This window comes from Cupressus sempervirens, chromosome 3 (genome assembly GCF_028749045.1).
Source record: "Cupressus sempervirens isolate cs-2001-9-10 chromosome 3, ASM2874904v1, whole genome shotgun sequence".
NCBI lineage: Eukaryota > Viridiplantae > Streptophyta > Pinopsida > Cupressales > Cupressaceae > Cupressus > Cupressus sempervirens.
The window spans coordinates 723,462,032-723,482,359 of record NC_143120.1 but is presented as its reverse complement, the minus strand read 5'-3'; the positions used below and the strand labels follow the sequence as shown (position 1 = coordinate 723,482,359).

General features: G+C 35.3%; 1 protein-coding gene across 1 annotated transcript in view; it reads left to right on the top strand.

The window, feature by feature from the left end:
• LOC149568812 (zinc finger CCCH domain protein) overlaps positions 1-20,328 on the top strand; it is a 139,053-nt gene that overhangs the window by 59,768 nt on the left and 58,957 nt on the right. Inside the window, exons 7-8 of the mRNA XM_089821695.1 lie at positions 8,674-8,768; positions 8,933-9,046. Coding sequence (XP_089677821.1) covers positions 8,674-8,768; positions 8,933-9,046 — 209 coding nt within the window. The remainder of the gene's footprint in view (positions 1-8,673; positions 8,769-8,932; positions 9,047-20,328) is intronic.

The following is a 20,328-nucleotide window of genomic DNA, read 5'->3' as shown; positions in this document are numbered from 1 at the left end:
TATGCTAGTATCTCTGGTTATCATCTTTCACTGTGTAATCAAATTATACCAAATGGTTGATGATAGATTTAGCGTTTTGTAATGAATGGAGTATTTCTTAATGTTTCTTCGTGTTAATTATTTCCCTCAGCGTAATACTCCTTCAATTTATCTGTCCATAATGTTTTGATGCTCATGTGATGTACGGAACTATTGCTTGAGTGAATTTATGACTTTGTATGTATCTGCTGGTGAAATGAATGATGGAGGCCCAGATTTTGCAAAAAGTTTAGAATCCATCAAGGTGTACATTGCCACTCTCATCTTTAGCAGTAATGCCAGGACATATTTCAAGTTTTTAGTTCATTTTGAAAACACTCCTCTGCATATCTCTACCAGCAACACCACTTTTATTTCATCAACTTCAGCACCAGGTTTATTTACATCAAATGATCTGATTATAATCATGTCATGTGGGCCAACAAAATTACGTTCAGGAATAAGAATCTTCTCTCTTATGTATTCACATACAACGTCAATGTTGTACTTCAGTTGTGCAGATATTGATAATAGATATAACTGGAGCTCCATCAGCAAAGGTATCATGAATAAATTTTTGATTCGCTTCGTGCTGGTTGTTCGCTGCACTTTCCTGAATCAGATCAAATTTTGTTTTGTTGAATAATATGCTGAAGACACTTGATTTGTACAGCAGCACAACTCTCACTATTTGCAATCAAAAGTAATGTACTGTTTATAATAGCAGAGCCATCTAACTCAGTAGCCATAGATTAGATAAGTTAATGATATTAATGTCCAATAACAGACCAACAAAGGGTCCAAGGGACAGGAAGATTACAACAGTGGGGAAAAAACCCAGCAGGAGCACCAAATGATGTCCGGGAAAGAGGGAACAAGAAAGCAAAGAAGGAAAACAATAGACAAGAGAAGGACAACTATCCTTTCTTAGTAAGAAGTGATCTAGCACCGAAGGATACGCCCCCAGACGACCAAGAGTTTGGGACCGTCTCTAAGTAATGCTAGAGGTAGGTGCCGCTGTTTGGGGAATCCTCGACGAGGTCTAACAAATCTAGTGTGCTTGGAGACAGGTGTAGTGAGTGGCCGTTCGTGTCCTTGGAGGGAGATGCGGGCGAGAAAAAGGTAGTGATGAGCTGATCCAAGGCCTGGCTATGGGGAAACATGAGCTGCAGGGTGTGGTCACTGAGCTGAGAAGCCTCCCGGAGGTAGAGCGCTAAGCACCGCTGGTCTGAATAGGTGAACAAGGCCAAAAGAAAATCATGACCCAATAATCAATAAACGAACCATGTCTTAAAAGCTTCATGCGTGCATCTTCAAATCCAGGGACATCATACAAAGGATTGGTTTCCTTTCCACTACCATATGTCTATGGTGAATATATTTTTATAACAAGAAATACCACCAGCATTGGTACCATATGAGTGTTTAACAACAAGATGTGCTAGTTTCATGATGTGTCATTTTGTACGATTCCATAGTTTTGCTTGAGACAAATAATCTTTAAGATGATCAGAAGTTAAGAGATGAATTTTAAACATTACCTCACAATTGGAGGCCCTAAATTTTGCAAAAAATAGGGCTTCATCAGACTGCAAGCTCCCAAGATAATCAAACATTCACACCTCAAAAAAGAGGGAGGAGACCTAAAGATTATAGTGGGTATTGTAGGTGCATTAGAACCCAAACTAGATGATGAGATTGTAAGTTCCCAAGATAACTAGGTCCTCACATCTCAATAGAGACGAAAGAAACCTAAATATTATTACAATTCATTCAGTTCATCTTAATCCAAATTAGACAACTCCTTTGGACAAAATAATAAGTGCTTTGTGGGAAGAAGAGGCGAAGTTTTTAGGAATCTTTGTATAATTCATTTGCCTCTGGGGGATCAAGCTAACAAAAGATGCTTGTGATTGATCAAGGGCACAAGATAAATCCACGTTGATGAAGCAACAAAGGAATGTTGCTTTCTTAGGTGATTTGATGAACATTTTCTAATCAATACTTGCAATAATATACTACTAGCTAACATATCTAGCAAACAATTACAAGGATCATATCCTCAACACACATTACATGGCACTCACTATGTGTGTGTGTATGCTATAGTTGGGCTTCCCCAACATATTCACCGTATTTTATCAAATCGAGATCTATTTATAACATATACCCTATCAAAACTTTTCTTTGCTCCTCAGATGCTCTTTCACAACTTTGTTTGTCTAATGAAAACTACCTCTTCCACAAATGCTCATAAATTCAAGAGCCTTCAATTATATGTTCATTTTGTTAATATGCAAAGTAATTGGTAAAAAAATTGATGTATTAGCAAATGATCGGTGAGAGCATTATAAGGAGTTTACAAATGTACAAAATAGAAAGTTTTGAATAAGAAACTTAAGAAGATTGTTAAGATGATCTTATCTACAAATAATTAAATATAATACATAATTGACCATTGAAGTAATAAAATAATAATATTCTAATACCCTCCTTTAATTGCCAACCGGTACACCCCTAAATTGAACAAACTCATCTGGACCAAGACGTTTGGTGAAAATGTTTGTAGTCTGATTCGCTGTTGGAATGTACTGCAAGAGAATAGTCTTGTCTTCAACCAATTGCCAAATGTGATGACAATGAAAGCCCACATGTTTGGCTCTTTCATGGAGGACCGGGGTTTTGGCAAGTTTGAGCACTCCTTGATTATTAGAGAGCAAGGGAGTCAGGCCTACTTGAGATAAATGCATATCTGCAAGTATTCGACGAAACCAAACTACCTCACAAGCTGCCTTCATAACTACTCAATATTTGCTTTTGTGGAGGAGAGTGAGATTGTATGTTGCTTCTTACTAGTTTTGGTGACTGCACAAGTTCCCAAGCTAAACACCTACCTAGAAGTTGATGTCTTATCATCTCCCAAACTTGCCCAATTTGAATTTGTGAATCCACTAAGTCTGGAATCATGACTCCTAGTGTAAAGAAGTCCATAGTTGGAGGTTCCCTTCACATAATGCTACACACGTTTTGTTGCTACCCAATGATTAGCCTTGGGGGCTGTCATGAAGCATGAAATGTAACTCACATCAAATTTGAGATTATGTGTACTGGTAGCGAGGTAGATGAGACTACCTACTAGTTGCTTGTAAGTGGTTTCATCAATAGGAGGAGAATCAGACTTGGCTGACAACTTCAGTCCTTTCACCTTAGGTGTGGAAGAAGGTTTACAATCCTGCATACGAAACATGCAAACAAATTCCTGACATACTAAGATTGAGAGATAAAGATGCTATAACCAGTTGTACCAAACCTCAACAACTAAACAATAATGGAGAAGCCCCAAATATGTCATATCGAAATCCTTACATAGATCTTGTTCGATTTCTGCAATTAAATGTGTTCAATTGCCAATTATGATTAAGTCATCCACATAGATAATAAGAAAGAGAATATCATCACCATAGTGTTTGATATACAAATTACTATCACAAGGGCAATGCTGAAAAAGATGAGCAACCAAGTACTAATCAATTTTGATGTACCACACTCGAGGGGCTTGTTTGAATTTGCATACTTGGTGCTCTTTGCTGGCAACCTTGAAACCAGTAGTTGCGACATCTAGACTTCTTGCAACTCACCACTGAGGAAGGGACTCTTAACATCTATCTGATGGACTTTTCATCCAAATTAAGGTACAATGGCGAGAAGAAGATGAATTATACTCATCTTGGTAGTAGGAGCAAAAGTCTCCCCAATGCCTACGATTGTATGAATCCTCGAGCAACTAATTTGGCCTTGTATTTATATAAGCTACCATCTGTATGATACTTGAGCTTATAAACCCATTTGTAGCTATTTCTTCCTTGGAGGAAGATCAGGGAGAATTTGGGTGCTATTCTTCAGAACACTGTGGTATTCTACATCCATACTTTGTTCTTACTCTAGAATCCCTGTTGCCTCTTTGAATGTTTGAGGCTCATAAATACTATTAAGGGTGCCCATGAGAGAAAAGTTAACTGCATCTAGTTGCTTGCCCTTATTTTTGAAAGATCTACCCTTAATGAGCTCATTAGGATGAAGATCATTGATAGTCGTAGCCCATCATTTAGGTCAGAGAGTAGATGTGCCAACATCTGGAGGAGGAAAAATTGGAGTTGGAACATCTGCAACAAGTCGAAGATTAGCATCATTCGAATGAAAGTCAAAGTACATCATCAAATTTTGATTTTGCATCATCTCTCCATCAGGTGGACCTAATGGAAGATGGACACCCAAATTAGAGGCCCTCAAAGGTTAATCCTTTGAATTTTGTTCAAATGAGGAAGAGAGAAATGGTCCTCGTTCTTCGTCAAAGGCAATATCGTGATTGAAGATAAGATGATCAATGCCTACATCAATCAATCGAGATGTGTTATGGTTGTCACTATATCATGTAAACATAAGTTGCTAACTCATGGAATCCAACTTGGAGTGCTGGGCATTTGGAATTCCAACATATGCTAAAAACCCAAGAACATTCAAATGACTGATCCTAGGTTTGTGACTAGTCCATGCTTCCTTAGTAGTCTTCTCCTCAACATGTGTAGGAGACCTATTAAAGATATAGACCATAGTAAACACTACCTCTTCCCAATATTTCTTAGGAACATTTATGTGTTCCATCATAGATCTAGCCATTTTGTAATGGTTCGATTGCAATGCTCTATGGCGTTTTACGCCATGCGTATCACAAAAAGTGGAGAAATTAGTAGAAGAAAACTCCTCTCCCCATTAGCAGACCTAAGAGATATACCAGACTCTTTTTCTACTAAGGGCTTAAATTTTTGAAAAACAATAAACACCTTTGGTATTTGTTTAAGGAAGTACACCCACATTTTTCTACTAAAATCATCAACAAGAAGTAAGAATTGCCTGCACCGAGTAACATAATGACTATTCGTTGGACCATATACATCAACATGGACCAAATGTAGTACCTTAGAGGCTTGCAGCGAGTCACCATCCTTGAACAACATTGTGTGCTGCTTTCCAGCTTGACAAGCTCCACAAACTTGCTGATTCTAGGTTTGAATTCATGTAGACCAAGTACTATATCATCCTAAACAAGCTGAGCAAGGTTGTGAATTCTCAAGTGACCATATTATTGATGCTAGAGATTGCTTTATAGAATATGATTTTGCTGCAAAGGTATGCTCAAGAGTATCACTACTATCCACAAGTTTGTATAGACCATGATCCTCAATACTAACAACAATAGTGCGTGTCACATGATCAACAATCAAGCACCTGTGTGAACTAAATATCACATCAAGCTGAGGATGCTGCTGCATAATTTGACTCATTGCTTGTAGGTATAGTTCCATGCCAGGAACATGGTATACACTGAGGAAAATGAGATTTTGTATCTGTATGTTCCCCTTGCCAACAACAATATACTCTTCATCTCCAAATATAACTGAATCAATAAAGGGAGAAAAATTTGTAAACCAATCATGCCTGTGAGTGAAATGATGAGAAGCACCAGAATCTCTATACAAAGAAAAAGATTTAACATGGTCTACAGGTCTTCTAGCCATGAAGGCTTAAAGGCAAACTCTCTCTGCTTTGTGTTTGCAACAACATTGGCTTTATCTGGAGATCCTTCTTGCTTTCGTTGTTCAGAAGCAATCCGATTTCTACAATCCTTAATCAAATAGCTGTATTTAAGACAATAGTTACACTGCACATTTTTCTCCTTTGAAGCATCCTGAGACTGATTAGAGTCCTTTTGTTGAGATGGATGAGAGTGTTGAGGTTTATCTTTATCCTTATGGAAGGATTTGGCTGAAAAGTTTTGTTTTGAGGAGGATGAGGTGGTACTACTACCATACTATTGTTTTCAATGATCTTGCTGCAGAAGTTTTGTGCATCGCTGTGATGTCCCTTGAATCTTTCAAATCTCCTAGCTTATGAACCTGCAACCATGTTATATATATATATAGAAGACCAATTTACTAAGACTAATGTGAAAGAACAATTTCTTGGCTAGTTCCTTCCTTAAAAAGAGGTTGTGATCAGGTGTTTAGCTCCTGGGGAAGTGCTTCTTGGGATCCATCATGCATGACTTAGAACAACATGTCCACTAAACACCATCTTCTCACATTTTTTCCTCCCGTTAAGGCCTTATGGATAATCACATTGATATATCAATCCTTCTTAAGATATATTCTACTCGTCCCTAATCCTTATGAATAAGTGCATAGGTATTCATCCTTACATATGCATATGTTACAGCCTTTCATTATACTTGCCTTCGGAGATTACTAACCTCTACCTTGCTTCGATTCATGCACTCTATATAGAGATGCTGTTATTGAAGCCCTTTAGAGACCCAAGGACCTCTGCCTTAATTCTCAAGGAATAAAAGAAGTTCTTTCTTATTATTTTCTAATGAGTCTTTTCCAATCTTTGAGAAATATCTAGTCTATCCTTGTTATGCTTGGAGTTGATATTTCTTCTTATATTGAATACTTTCTGTACTTACTTAATGTTTTCTAAATGCTAGTCCCCATTGAGTTTGATGATGTATCTCGGATCTGTAAATTACTATATGCTCAATGTTATCGGAATTACTTCAATTAGAGTTTACAACTATGATTGGCTATAGTACAATAGAACTTGTTTGTAGTATAAAATGGAAGAGAGAGACGTCTGATGTAACTTCCCCTCTTGAACTTGATCATATGACATTTCCTTGCTCTGAATTTGGTTCTATGTTGGAAGATGTTTGTGTGTTCAAAGAAGTTGGTATTCAATTGGTCGGTATGACCCAAGGGTCCCGTTTGTTCATCAAGTGGAAAAACAATATGTTGGGTTCCCTTCTGCTGCATTTGATGTGTATGTGGGTGATCAGTATGCAACTACAAAGACTTCCGCAGATATATACCCTTCCTACAAGACACGTCCGATATGAGAGAGACTTGATTGATTTGCAGAAGTACGATAGCAAGGATCGATAGTTTGTTATAGATATTCAATCTTGTCTACAACAAGCACTATTTGGCTTCCTTCAATGATGGATGATTCTTTTCCGACTCACTCTCTTCCCATTATCGCTCAAATCTCGTTCTGTTGCTCGGATGACTTTAGACTCAACTTCCTTCCCAATTCAATTCGGTCTTCATTCCGCTTCAATCTGATGATCCCTATTGAGTTTTTGTCATGGTATATGTATTTGCGGCTCTAGAATGGAGGGTTGCGACCATAATTGGTTGTGCCTTTCTCGCATTTGATTATTGATTGAATATAGTGATTACAAGTGTTTGGAATGATTAAATCGTTTGAGATTAGTAATTAATTTATTAATTATTTAACTATTATTATTTGTAAGTATTAAGTGATTAATTATGACTATTCAGTTGTTTAATCAATTAACTATTTATTATTTTTGATGGAGGTAATGGTTAGTAAAGAGTCAGCATGAATAATAATAAAGATTCATAGACTGCTTAATAATTTATTATATTTGATTGATAAATAAATAATAATCATTATATGATTGTCAAGACAAGTGTTTACTTTGATTCACAAGGGTTATTACAACAACTCTGAAAATTTCAGACCAACATTAGTAGAACTGTAGAAGTAATGTTAAGAGTCTCTATAAAGTGCTCATAAGATTTTGGTAGACTCTTCAAGGTGATGACCACCATATCTTCTTCCTTCATTTTCCAACCAATGGCTTTGAGCTGATCCGGAATGTCCTTCATCTTCTTGAGATGCTTTTGTAAGGACATCTGTTCATCCATCATAATGGAGAACAATTAGTTATTCAGAAAGGATGTGCTCGGCTTTTGTCTGATGTCTCATGCAACTCCTTTAGATGCTTCCAAACGTCGGCTGCAGACTGGCCAGAAGGAATTTTAGGCAATTGATCATCTGTGACAGAGAGCTTAGAAGCATGATAACTTATTGATTCTGATCATCGGACTTTTCTATATGGTGCTTGTACTGTGGTAGGAAGAGTCTTTGTGCCCAAAAACAACAGTCTCAAGGTGATGATATTCGAAGATTTTCAACATGCGCTGCTTCTCGGTGTTATAATTCTTGTTGTTGAGTCTCTGATTGCCCTTAAACATTAAGTTAGTCAATGTTTCCACCTTGCATGTTTCCCAATGCATGGAAAACAAGAAACTATAGAAGAGGCGATAACATAATTAAATAACATGAATTCCAATGCAGAAAACAGAGGCAAATTCAAGCACAGACTTCAGAAAAATGATGAAGTACTGCTGGCATGGATTTCAAAAAGAAATTCCAGCTGACCTAGAAAAATTTGACGAAGACCCAGATGAGATCTCAAAAGAATCTGAGATCAAAATAAAATTTCGATGACATGGAATTTGTGGCGCAAGAAACGAAGCATCCATGTCTATCCTACTATATTCTGCACCAACATTTTTATGGATCATGTTTTATTCACATGAAAGCTGATAGAAAGGAAATTGATTGATATGCAGTTTTGAGCAATGGGTCTGTGGTATAAATGGCCAAAACAAATCATACAGCAAATGCTTCTTTTGATGCAGGTGTCTGATAGCAGTTTTAAAATGTGCTCTGTAATATATTAAGATTGGGTTTTTGTCCTAAGCAGAAGCACTTTTGCTGCTTATGTAGGTTATACATCAACTTTGAGAAACAGTGTTCGATCTCGTGCTTGGGGAGCTGCAAGTGGTTGCAGCTATCAGGTCGAGCGATGCCGCATTATGAAGGTAAGTTTTAATTCAGTATATTATACCTATTTTTAACATCCTTCAGTATTTGCTGCTGAAGATGCAATGGGATTGAGAAATAAACATTTCATATATTATTTCATTCTAGATAGCACGATGTTTATTCTAGTGCAAAGGATTATGTTCTTTACTCCTGTTTGCAGAAAGGAGGAGGAAGTATTGAGCTTGAACCTTGCTTGATGCGGTTCTCTGCCGTTGCACCCACTCTTGCACCAGCTGCAATGGAGCGGTCAATGACAACAAGAGCTGCAGCTTCGGTATTTTCTTAAATACCATAGTTTATGAAAGTTCACAGTGCAGTACTTATTGACAAAACCTGTTTTTTGTTGCATCTTCTAGAGTTAAGGGTGTTGCTTGCCTTAACTAATATTCATTTATTTCCCAGTCGTTTCTTTTTGAGTATAAAATTGGAAATCCATGTAAGCTCTATCGGATATCGTATATGTTTCTCTTTCTTTGTTTTTGATGTGTTATATGTTTTCTTCTTTGGCTTTACCTATTCTTCTTTGTTAGCAGCCATGGATTATTTGGAAGAAATTGCCATAATGGAATGCTGTTTGCGTATTTTGTTTTCATAGTTTGATTTTATGTTTCCTGACTTATTTCAACAATTTGTCTCTTCGGTTCTCAATATTATTTCACATTTCCTTTGTTCTATTTATTTTCTCCTAATCTATCTATCTATCTATCTTGAGATTCAGAATGTTGAATGCCAATTGATAAACTAGTAGGCACACCAGTTGTAACAAGACCAAAATTGAGAAAAGTAGATAATATGCCAATGTAGATCTGACATTGTACAAATGACTAGTTGGAAGTATATTTATACAGCTACAACAGTTGATATAGCATATAATTTATACAGTGAGTTTAATCTCCAGGATCATGGAAAATCCAAGGATACAGATCCACAAGCACCAAAAATCATCTTAAAAAAGGCCAATGGAAACGGAAATCATGACATTTGATATAGTGCATCTAAACACTTTAATTTGATTGTTTACAGAACACTTCCAGATGTATTCTTCATTCTGGGTCTGGAGCAGTTTCTTGGGCATCAAAGAAGCAGATTATTGTGATAATGTCAACAGTGGAAGCAAAATATGTTGCAGCAATTTAGGCAGCATTCTGAGTGATCTGGATGAGAAGAGAATCATCAAACTTAAATCAAGAACAAAATGGAGTAACAGATATATTTTGTAATAATAATTCAGTCAATAGCTTTGAGCCTTGCCAATGAATTTTGTTTTTCATGGATAAGTAAACATAATGGTATCGAATTTTTATTTTATTAGAGAGATAATTGGCAACAGAGAAATCAATATGAAACTTTGCAGGTCAATCATACAACTCACTGATATATTGACAAAGGCTTTATCAAAAGTCTAAAGATCAATTTGATAGATTGAATGTAAACCTTAATGTACCCAACTTGAGTTCAAATGCATACCAATGTTTGAATCAAAATTAAGGGATGCTGCTAGAAACATGATCTTACACATCAAGTTTTGTTTTTCAGTAGCATTAATAATGGTTGATAGTCTATAGTTTGAAATAGCTTTTCTGTAGAGTCATGTCAATAGTTGAAACTTGGAGCCCAGTTCAAGTTTAGGAAAGTAAAACTTGCTGTTCAAGTCATTTATCTTGCATACATTTTGTTTACATATTTTTGCAATTCAATAGAGGAGAGAGATGATATATATGCAACAACACTGAAATGCATAAATAGATTAATAAAAATACTAGCAGTTTTCACCATTTTCCTGTGTGTATATATGCTTGAATTAAGTTTTGTTTGTATGCATTTTTTGCATTCTAAAGCAGTAGTTCTATTTGTGAAAAAAAACTAGTTTTTAATGAAAAAATAAAGTAAAAACAGGACAGATGTTTTCCATCAGTTTTCTGTTTTGCAAATTAATTTGTTTGCATAACCGTATTCTCTTTGTTGTCTAATTGTTTGCTAATAGAAATGTTCTATGGTGAAAACTGAAAAGTGAAACTGCTTGATAGCTTGTACTCTTCTCAGAACTATCTATAGAAAATTATTATTTTCATCTTAATTTGATGCGTATAATTCCTATATGTTTTATCCTTGACAAAGCTCCCTCATAAGCAGTTATAATCATCTAGGCATACCTTTTTTGAAACTTCGATTTGAGATGTAACTTTCAAGGTGAACATAAAATCCTCCCATTTCTGTGGGATATGTACTCAGTAGATGATGTTACAAGATAAATGTTTCCTTATAACTAGTGATAGAGTTTGCATATAAATGCATGGTCAGCACTCTGCAAGTTGCAATTCTTGAAGGACCATGGCGGCATTGAGTATGATGACCTGTTGCTAAATAAGATTTAGTAATAAATATTATTGATAACATTTGATGTTACTAGTAAATAATCAAATAGTATTAGTAATGAATAATAATATTAAATAATCAAGAACAGTAAACATTATTTATTGTCAATCAAATGACAATATGTCATTATTATAAAGAAATAATAATAACAAAAATGAAATGTAAAATAAATGAATAATATAATACAATGGTCCATACAGAGTTAGTAATAGTAATCCAGTCAACAATATTCATGTGCAATCATCAATTAGGGCCTGTTTGTTGGCTGGCATAGGAATTGAAAATTAGAATAGGAACGGGAATAGAAAAGGGCAATTCCAATGTATTTGGTTCACTTGGAATTCGATGGGAATATGTTAATCCATTGTTTGGTTGTACAAAAATGGAATAGGAATAAGGTTAAATTTTGTATTTTTAAAAATATTTCCCTTAAATTTTTTGTTTTAATTTATTATTTTTTGGTTAATTTCTCCAATAATGGTAAAACGGTTAATTATTTTCATTTTTATTTTATTCATTGAACTTAATGAGAAATATAATTTTTAAACAAATAGATATAATAAAAAAATGTTAAAAAAAAAATAAAAATGTTAGAAAAAAATTACAAAAAAAAATTTAAAAAAGTTAAAAAAAGAATTAACAATTAAAAAAAAAAAAAATCAGATTGGGAATAGGAATGGTCCATTCCAATAACAACAATTTTTTGAAATGGACATATGCTCATTTTAGGGGCAAAATTGGAATACGTTTGCCTATTCCCTTTTTCAATTTGGGGTACCAAACAGAGAATACATTTTCTATTCCAATTTTCCTATTCCTATTCCTATTCCAGCAAACAAATGGGCCCATAGAGAACTTGCACAAATTGGTAAGTCAATATGTTATATGCTTGGGGGAGCAAGAATAGGAATTATTGATAAAATTAGAAATCCATTTTGTTATAGGCGAGTGCATTCTAAACTTAATATAGAAATGTTAAATAGTATTCCTCACTAATACCCGGGGTTGCGATATAACATAATAATGAGATTCTAGGATACACAACATACATTGACAAACACGGGAATATCAAGAAGCATTGGAATGATTGATACTAGCGCTATTTCATATATATAGAAAATATGAAAGGCAACAATGACAGAAAATAATGATGCTTGAAAGATACCGATCGTAGGCCCAATATAGATATTTAGGGAGAGTATCAGTGGTTCGAATGAAGCTGCGTGGAACTAAATAGATCATGGAGTGATAAATAAATGATGTGCACAATATGGCGGCTAACCAAATTAATAATAATAAAACACTGGCAATAACCTAAGCTGGATCGACAGCCATGATATCCCTATTGATGGAATAGAAGGTTTACAGCAGCACTTAACTATTGGATTTTATAGTCAGAGATGATTATCATTAAGGCTCTAATACTTAACACCACTACAATTAAGTCTAGCCAATATTGGTAAAAATAGATAAGTACTGAAGTGACACGTCTTTTAAACGCCAAAGGGTGCAACTGGTCTGTAATATCCCTAATGGATATTTTTGCCCAATTTATCTCTCCAATAAAATTTCAGAATGCAAGTAGATAGGTCATACATTAAACTTTAGCTCACGCATTCAACTTTCAGATTAAAACAACAAATGCTCTATAGAAGACTTCCAAAATTACGACTGCATTATGATTTTTAGCAATACAGTATCATAACCAACAATTTCATACAAATTCCTTAGAAATATGTTATTGCATTATACATCAGCAATACAATAACAAACATCAAGTCTAATCTTAAACACAAAACACAATCAGATTGGAAATGAACAATAAAATGCACATGTAGTCTGAAATGTGAATTCTGATGCAAATCCACTACGAATGATGAATCGGGGCTACGTCCAATCTGCCTAAAAAATGGCTTGAAGGTTTGCGTCCTCAAGTCTGAAATGGAAGATGGAGTCTTTTGCAATGTTTCTCCAAGAGAAACTCAACTTCTCCAAACAAACAATAATCGAAGCATGCCCAAATGAATGAAGCTTTCTTCTTTTATGCTCATAACAATGACTCTTCAATTTTTTTCTCGTCCTTCATCTTTTTCTTCTTTGTCACCTTTAACCCACTTTATAATATTAATTTGACCCATTTTATAAATTTGTATTAAGCTCACTTATGCAAAAATTAATATTTATAAATAGGACTTTAGAATTTCTAATGTCCCAAAAAGGGGGCATTACACGTCCTTCCTCCTCGAGATTTCTTGTCCTCAAGCAATCGGTACCAGGATCCCATATAAATCTGCAAGTAGCTCTGTAGCCAATCCTGAAATTATATCCTGTAACATGGTGAAACAAGGTGTGCAACTGCAACTCTTTAACCAACAAAATTCCTAGATCCCAAGTCAATCTCTGATACTCTGCCATGTCTGCAGGTTGTGCAACTCTGATCATAAACTTTAAAGTGTGTAGTATCACAACATGCTTCCCCAATGCAAAGCACACCTTGTGCTGAACACTAGATACAAAACCAACCTGTCACCACGATCCTGGGTGTATAAATAGATGATCGGTAAATCATGAACCTCCTGAATCAGCCATATGAACAAATGGATGTCAAACACACTGCCCATATGCAAGGAAACCAACTCATCCTATCTCAAGATGTTGTTGCCATAACTCGGGTCAGTATCAATAATGTCAACAAGGTCACGACTATGTTGCTGAACTAGGAAGATAAACATCTCATATGGAATATATCGCAACATGTGTGGCTCCCACTCATCTACAAGCAAGTCACCAACTCCTATAGGCCAAGCAAAATCTGAAAATCTACCGACAATCCAAGCAGGACAGCGGTTGATAGCTGATGTAAGCAGAGAGATAAAATCACCAATTATTAAGTAGGAAGCTGCCATATCACAAGAACTTGGTGGTAAATCTCTAGGTAAAGTGTAAAATGTGTTAGGACACATTAAGGACAACTCTGAATTATATGCTTCACCATAAGTGTTATCACTCAAATCAGCATCTCCATCCATGAAATGATTACCTTCACAGATAGTTTTCGAAGTAAAGTCACATGATTCATTTTCTACCTCATGATATGGTGAGATCATGTTACTGCTGTTGTAAAAATCATAAGTTATGTATTTGACTTCTTGCTGGTTCTTATGATCTTCATTTGTGAAATGTGCCTCACTAGGATGGGGAATGGAGAAAATATTGTTCTGGTATTCATGCCCACAAATGGTATTGATTCCATCAACAATTTGTGCCATCTCCATAGTTCTATTTTTTTTGTTTATCTTCCTTGTGAATTGCTGCAATAGGATTCTGATTTTTAGCCTGATATAAGGAGTAATGTGTCATACTTAGTTGGAGACATAACTCAATCTATCTGCTTCTATATTTCTATCTTTAAGCAACTTCAAGTAGTCATATTTCACTCTTTCTAATGCCCTCTTAAGAGTATGGAGGTATACACTATTGATTTCATTCGTAATTCCTTTCTCCTCGTTAACATTATTAACTTCCCATAAGATTTCTTCAATGTTTTTATGGGTGTTATCAAAATGCACTAAGGCTGCAATAACCATATCATTTGATACTATCAACCTATCCTCCAAATTATATGCCCCAAAATCATCATTCTGAAATGAAATTTCTGATTGGTCCTTCAAATCAGCCCTATAGTAACATCATCTTGCTCTAGATTTTGATACAGATAAAAGTAGTGCCTAATTGTTTCAGCTTATAGAATTCTGACAAATTGTTGTTATATAGTCGAATTTCCTGAGTTCTGTCTTGAACTTGTGCAGATGTTGGTTGCCTTGAAATATAGTTTGCAAGTTTGGTAATTCTATCACCAGTCTCACCCAATTGATGTTGTTAAAATTTATTCAAGCACTTAGTTGCATTTAAGATCAGAATTTTGTTAACAAGCCCCTGCTATAATTTTGTCAAACATTTGCGTTTTACCTGAAGGACTCTGTTTTAATTTGTAGTTTATGGTTGACTGTTTCTAGAATGAAGGTGGAAATACTAGCATATATATATCCTTTACATTCGAAGCTTGGAGCTTAACCCTCTATGCATGTTGTGGTGTGTCACACAAATGCAGCTCTAAAGTCAACCGCAACAATACTAGTTGTTTTCGGGACTCACGTGACTGACATAGAAGTTGAACGACAGATTTTTAGCCACAACACTTTGTATGCTTCCTTTTGTTTACAAGTAAATCCCTGTACTATTGTTGAATTCTTGCAGTTCACTTGACTGAGTATGTTGAATTTTTCTTTAAACAAACATTCATTAAGTCGAGATCCCCGTGCTCTTACTGGCATCTAAGCAACCCTTGAAACTGATATCTGGGAACCTTGGAATATAAACGATGAGTTCAAATGCCAAACATGAAAATTTCGGTCCCTATATTATATTCCTCCATCTTTATTTGCTCAGGCCTGAAGATAATCTGGAAAGTTTACAAAGTTTGTAGAAACCGCTTGAGACTGTTGGTGTTCAGGGTAACAATTAATTCATATTGTCATCAATAATTTTTTCCCTGCAACTATGACTGTCAATGCTGAAAGAAACTCCCAAAACCTTTATCCACAGGTCATTATTTGAATGGAATGTTTCAGTTTATTGCGACACCTTTTGAAACTAGAAAACAATAGAATGAAAGCATTGAATCCAACTTCTGTAATGTCAGCCTACAGGTAATGAATTAATAATAACACCCTTCCGTGAAAGAGATTTACATAATGCCTCTGACTACCTATATTCCCTTTCTAGGTATTGTGCGGTTTAAGAAACAAATTCTTCTACGCAGAATCGATTAAAAATGAGCAGTCGTTCGGCCAATAAGGGAGTCTGGTTTCAAATATTTCCTCTCCAATATAGTTCGGTGTCAACATTTGTGGATGTACACAGGCCGCCAAATTTATATATTCTTTGACACTTTCTACAAAGTTTGAATAATCTTCATGGTGAATATTATAGCCACAAAACTTTACATTTGCAAATCAGATTAATAGTTTTGTCTCTGCTGGCATTTCCAGTCAAGCATCACCCAACCACGACAAAAACAAAACTAATAACTGCCCAAATCAAATTCCAAAACTCTTGAAATATTCATGGCTCTCAAACATTGTGATCACCCATCTCAAGGATTGTCATCCGTTTAAGAACTTAATGCCATAATTGCTTATTAGTCTCTTTTTCCCTGATCATGAACTGAAGAATATGGTATCCCGCTGGCAACGCTAAATTTGTCATCACATGTATCGCCCAAATCAATCTGCTCTGCTCTTCAGAGTTTTCACTGTAATTCTCCTTTCAATTTCTTCGGTTAATTTTTTACCATCGCCTTAATATAGCCTCCGCAATATCTTGGTCTAATTTTTTTCCACAATGTTAATTTATTGATTCCCACACATATTAAGCTTCAACTTACGACCAAAAGATTATCTGAACTCTCAAGCATCTATTTCCCACTCCCTCTATGAGTATAGACAAATCTCCAAGCTTGCAATCGATGCAAATGTGGAACAATACGTAGTTGCACACCACATCTATCCCAAACGAGCCAATCTGCTAAGGTTTTTCTCAATGTGTCTGTGTCAAGTGTACAACTCCAGTAACTTTTCAAACCAGCTTCCACGATGTTTGCACAGTGTGGTGACTCCATTTCCTTTCACAAATGAGTCCTGACTATGCTGAACTGAGCTCCTGCATAATTCTCTCCACATTCGACAAGTAGATGACTGGAATCAACACTCTTTGTGTTGTATAGTACTCGGAACTTCCCCAGACTTGATTCAATTCTGAAGTCCCACGATAAGATTAGAACTATGCGACTCTATCAAATCCCCTGACTATAATCAGACGCCACAAGTCAGCGAATGGAGCCCACCAATCGATATTTATCAGGTGAGCGGAAAGATACGCTTACTATATATTACGTTAAAAAGAATGGTATGACTGAATAATTTAAACTATCAATCAAACTCTCAAACAGAATCTATACATCAGTCCTGGTTTGGCAAAACATTCGAAGCGTTCAAAATATTGTTCCACCAATCCTTATTTCATGAAAAAGGAAATCAACATGCACCGTCTACCGTTTGACTTGGTTCTCTAATGTTAACCCTTTGGGCCCATAAAAACACCAGAAAAATAATTCCTTTTCTCAATTTAATAATCTCTTTTCTAAACTTAATACTCCATCTTTACGACACCAAATGTTTAATTATCTCCAATTTGCTCAAAGAGATGAGAAATACTTGCATTGCCAAACCAAAATATATTGACTGTATTTCCTGAAAATTTCTCTCTAAAAAATTCCTTATGATAAAACTTCTATAAAAATTTCTCTGAATAAACTCCACAGGATGGCAAGATTTTTAGCTCTAATACCATTGTAATATCCCTAGTGGATATTTTTGCTCAATTTATCTCTCCAATAAAATTTCAGAATGCAAGCAGATAGCTCATACATTAAACTTTTGCTCATGCATTAAACTTTCAGATTAAAACAACAAACGCTCATATAGAAGGCTTCCAAAATTACTACTGGATTATGATTTTTAGCAATACAATATCCTAACCAGCAATTTCATACAAATTCCTCAGAAATATGTTATTGCATTATACATCAGCAATAGAATAACAAACATCAAGTCCAATCTTAAATACAAAAACACAGTCAGATTGGAAATGAACAATAAAATGTACCTATAGTCTCAAATGTGAATTCTGATGTGAATCCACCACGAATGAATCGGGGCTATGTCCAATCCACTTAGAAATTGGCCTGAAGGTTTGTGTTGTCAGGTCTGAAAAGGAAGAAGGAAGATGAGATCTCTCCCAATGTTTCTCCAATTAAAACTCAAGTTCTCCAAACAAACAATAATCCAAGCATGCCCAAATGAATGAAGTTTTCATCTTTTATGCCCATAATGGCGACCCTTTAATTTCCTTCCCATCCTTCTTCTTTTTCTTCTTTGTCACCTTTAACCCACTTTATAATATTGATTTGACCCATTTTATAAATTTGCTTTAAGCTCTCTATATAGGACTTCAGGATTTCTAATATCTCAAAAAGGGGACATTACACAATCAATTCCTTAGGATATATATTAGTGACCAGTCCTGATGAAAATATTGTCATTGATGTCAAAGGGCTCGATAGTCGAGGACAAGATTGTAAGCATAAACATTATCAATGTCAAAGGTATGAATATGAAATTACAAAGGATGAGCATGCAGATGTCAAATTTCCTATGTGTGAACAAGTTTCAGTTCTGAAGGGCACCCAATAGTTTATAAAGAATACTAAAGAAAGTGATATTCGCAAAGAAAAATGAGTTACTGAATTATTATCAAAGAAACATATGCAAAATTCATTGATAAGAATACAAAAGCATGATGATAAGCAGAACGGTAAAAACTATATGTTGACTCAATATATAGGACGTTGCAAGACCATTTTCATGGATGGACAATTAAACAGTGATCATAGAAAAGGTTCATACTGAAACAAAGTAATAGTTTTGAATATGGGAATTAGTGTAGCAGTCAAACAGTGGATGCATATGTACAATGGTATGTATGCATAATTGTGAAACAGAACTCATTTGAGGCAGAACGTCAAAGACAGGAAATGTAATGAATTTGCAAAGAAAAAAGAATTGATAAGTGGGAGAAGTACGTGATCACACCCACATACTGTATGTGTGCAGAAACCGTACACGAATACATCACCATCTTACAGTAAGACAAAAGATTTTGAAAAGATTTCATCACTGGCAGTCAAAGGAGTCCACAATAATGTTGTAGGAGCCCATGATAATGCTGTTTCACAATAAGGAGTCGGGTGATAAAATGGATGGGTAAAATGCTGAACTGCCAGTCTAAATCTCCTCATCATCTACGTTGAAACAGACCATGTGCTGGAATGCAACCTGTCAGAGTTTAGAAGCGGTGATAATAATGGTCAAGTCTGGGAGTGCTGCGATTATATTTATTAATTGGTGGAACTCAATGAAAGATTGACATTAAATTTTTTTTCCAAGTCAGCATATAAGAAGTCGAAGTCCAATAAATTGGAGAAGCCTGATAGAAAGATGGTAAAACACAACAGGTCAAAGTATCATCAGTTTTGAAGAGCAGTCCACCTGCATGCATGAGAAGGATGTCAGGATCCATACGATGACCTTATTATAGAAGCAGAAAAGAAAGGAGCCCAATAAAGATGGGTATAATCTATTTGGAGCATACGTAAACTAAAAACTAAATGTTTGATACTGATATAAAGAATAACTACATGCTCCGATCTAAGTCAGAATGAGCAGAAGTCAATTTATATCATAGCAGCAATTACTAAAAGAAATGTGGAAGATGATACGGAAAGAAAGTATGTGGCTTATGGTAAATGAATCCATTGAACCTAATATCGATGAAGGTTAGTTTTAGAAGGCAAGTTAGCAATCGTATTAGTCAAAATGATTGATGAAATTAATTAACAATAAAAAGCAAAGAGTGTGCACCTTCGTTCTGGAAAGATTATTCGCGAGCATTGGGTAACAACAAGGATATGTTGCAACTGACTGTGATTTAATACTGTTTTACAAAAGGATATCTGAGAATCTTAGTATTGATAAGGAACCCTTAGAGGATTATATATATATATATATATATATAAGAATAAGAGTATTATTAGAATCATAAATATCAGTTATGTTCTATACTTAAGACCCATTACTATTTGTCTTAAGTAGGGAAGGTTCTAATGTTTCCAAGAAGGGGCTTGTATAAGTTCGAGCGATGGATCTTTGTCCCAAGATAGGGTAAGGGTCATTGTTCGGGAAGCCTTGAGGGCAAGACCCAAGATGGGATACAGACTTGGATTTGTAAACTTTGAGGGAATATATATATATATATATATATATATATATATATATATATATATATATATATATATATATAAGAGTATTATTAGAATCATGAATATCAGTTATGTTCTATACTTAAGACCCATTTACTATTTGTCTTAAGTAGGGAAGGTTCTAATGTTTCCAAGAAGGGGCTTGTATAAGTTCAAGCGATGGATCTTTGTCCCAAGATAGGGTAAGGGTCATTGTTTAGGACGCCTCAAGGGCAAGACCCAAGATGGGATACAGACTTGGA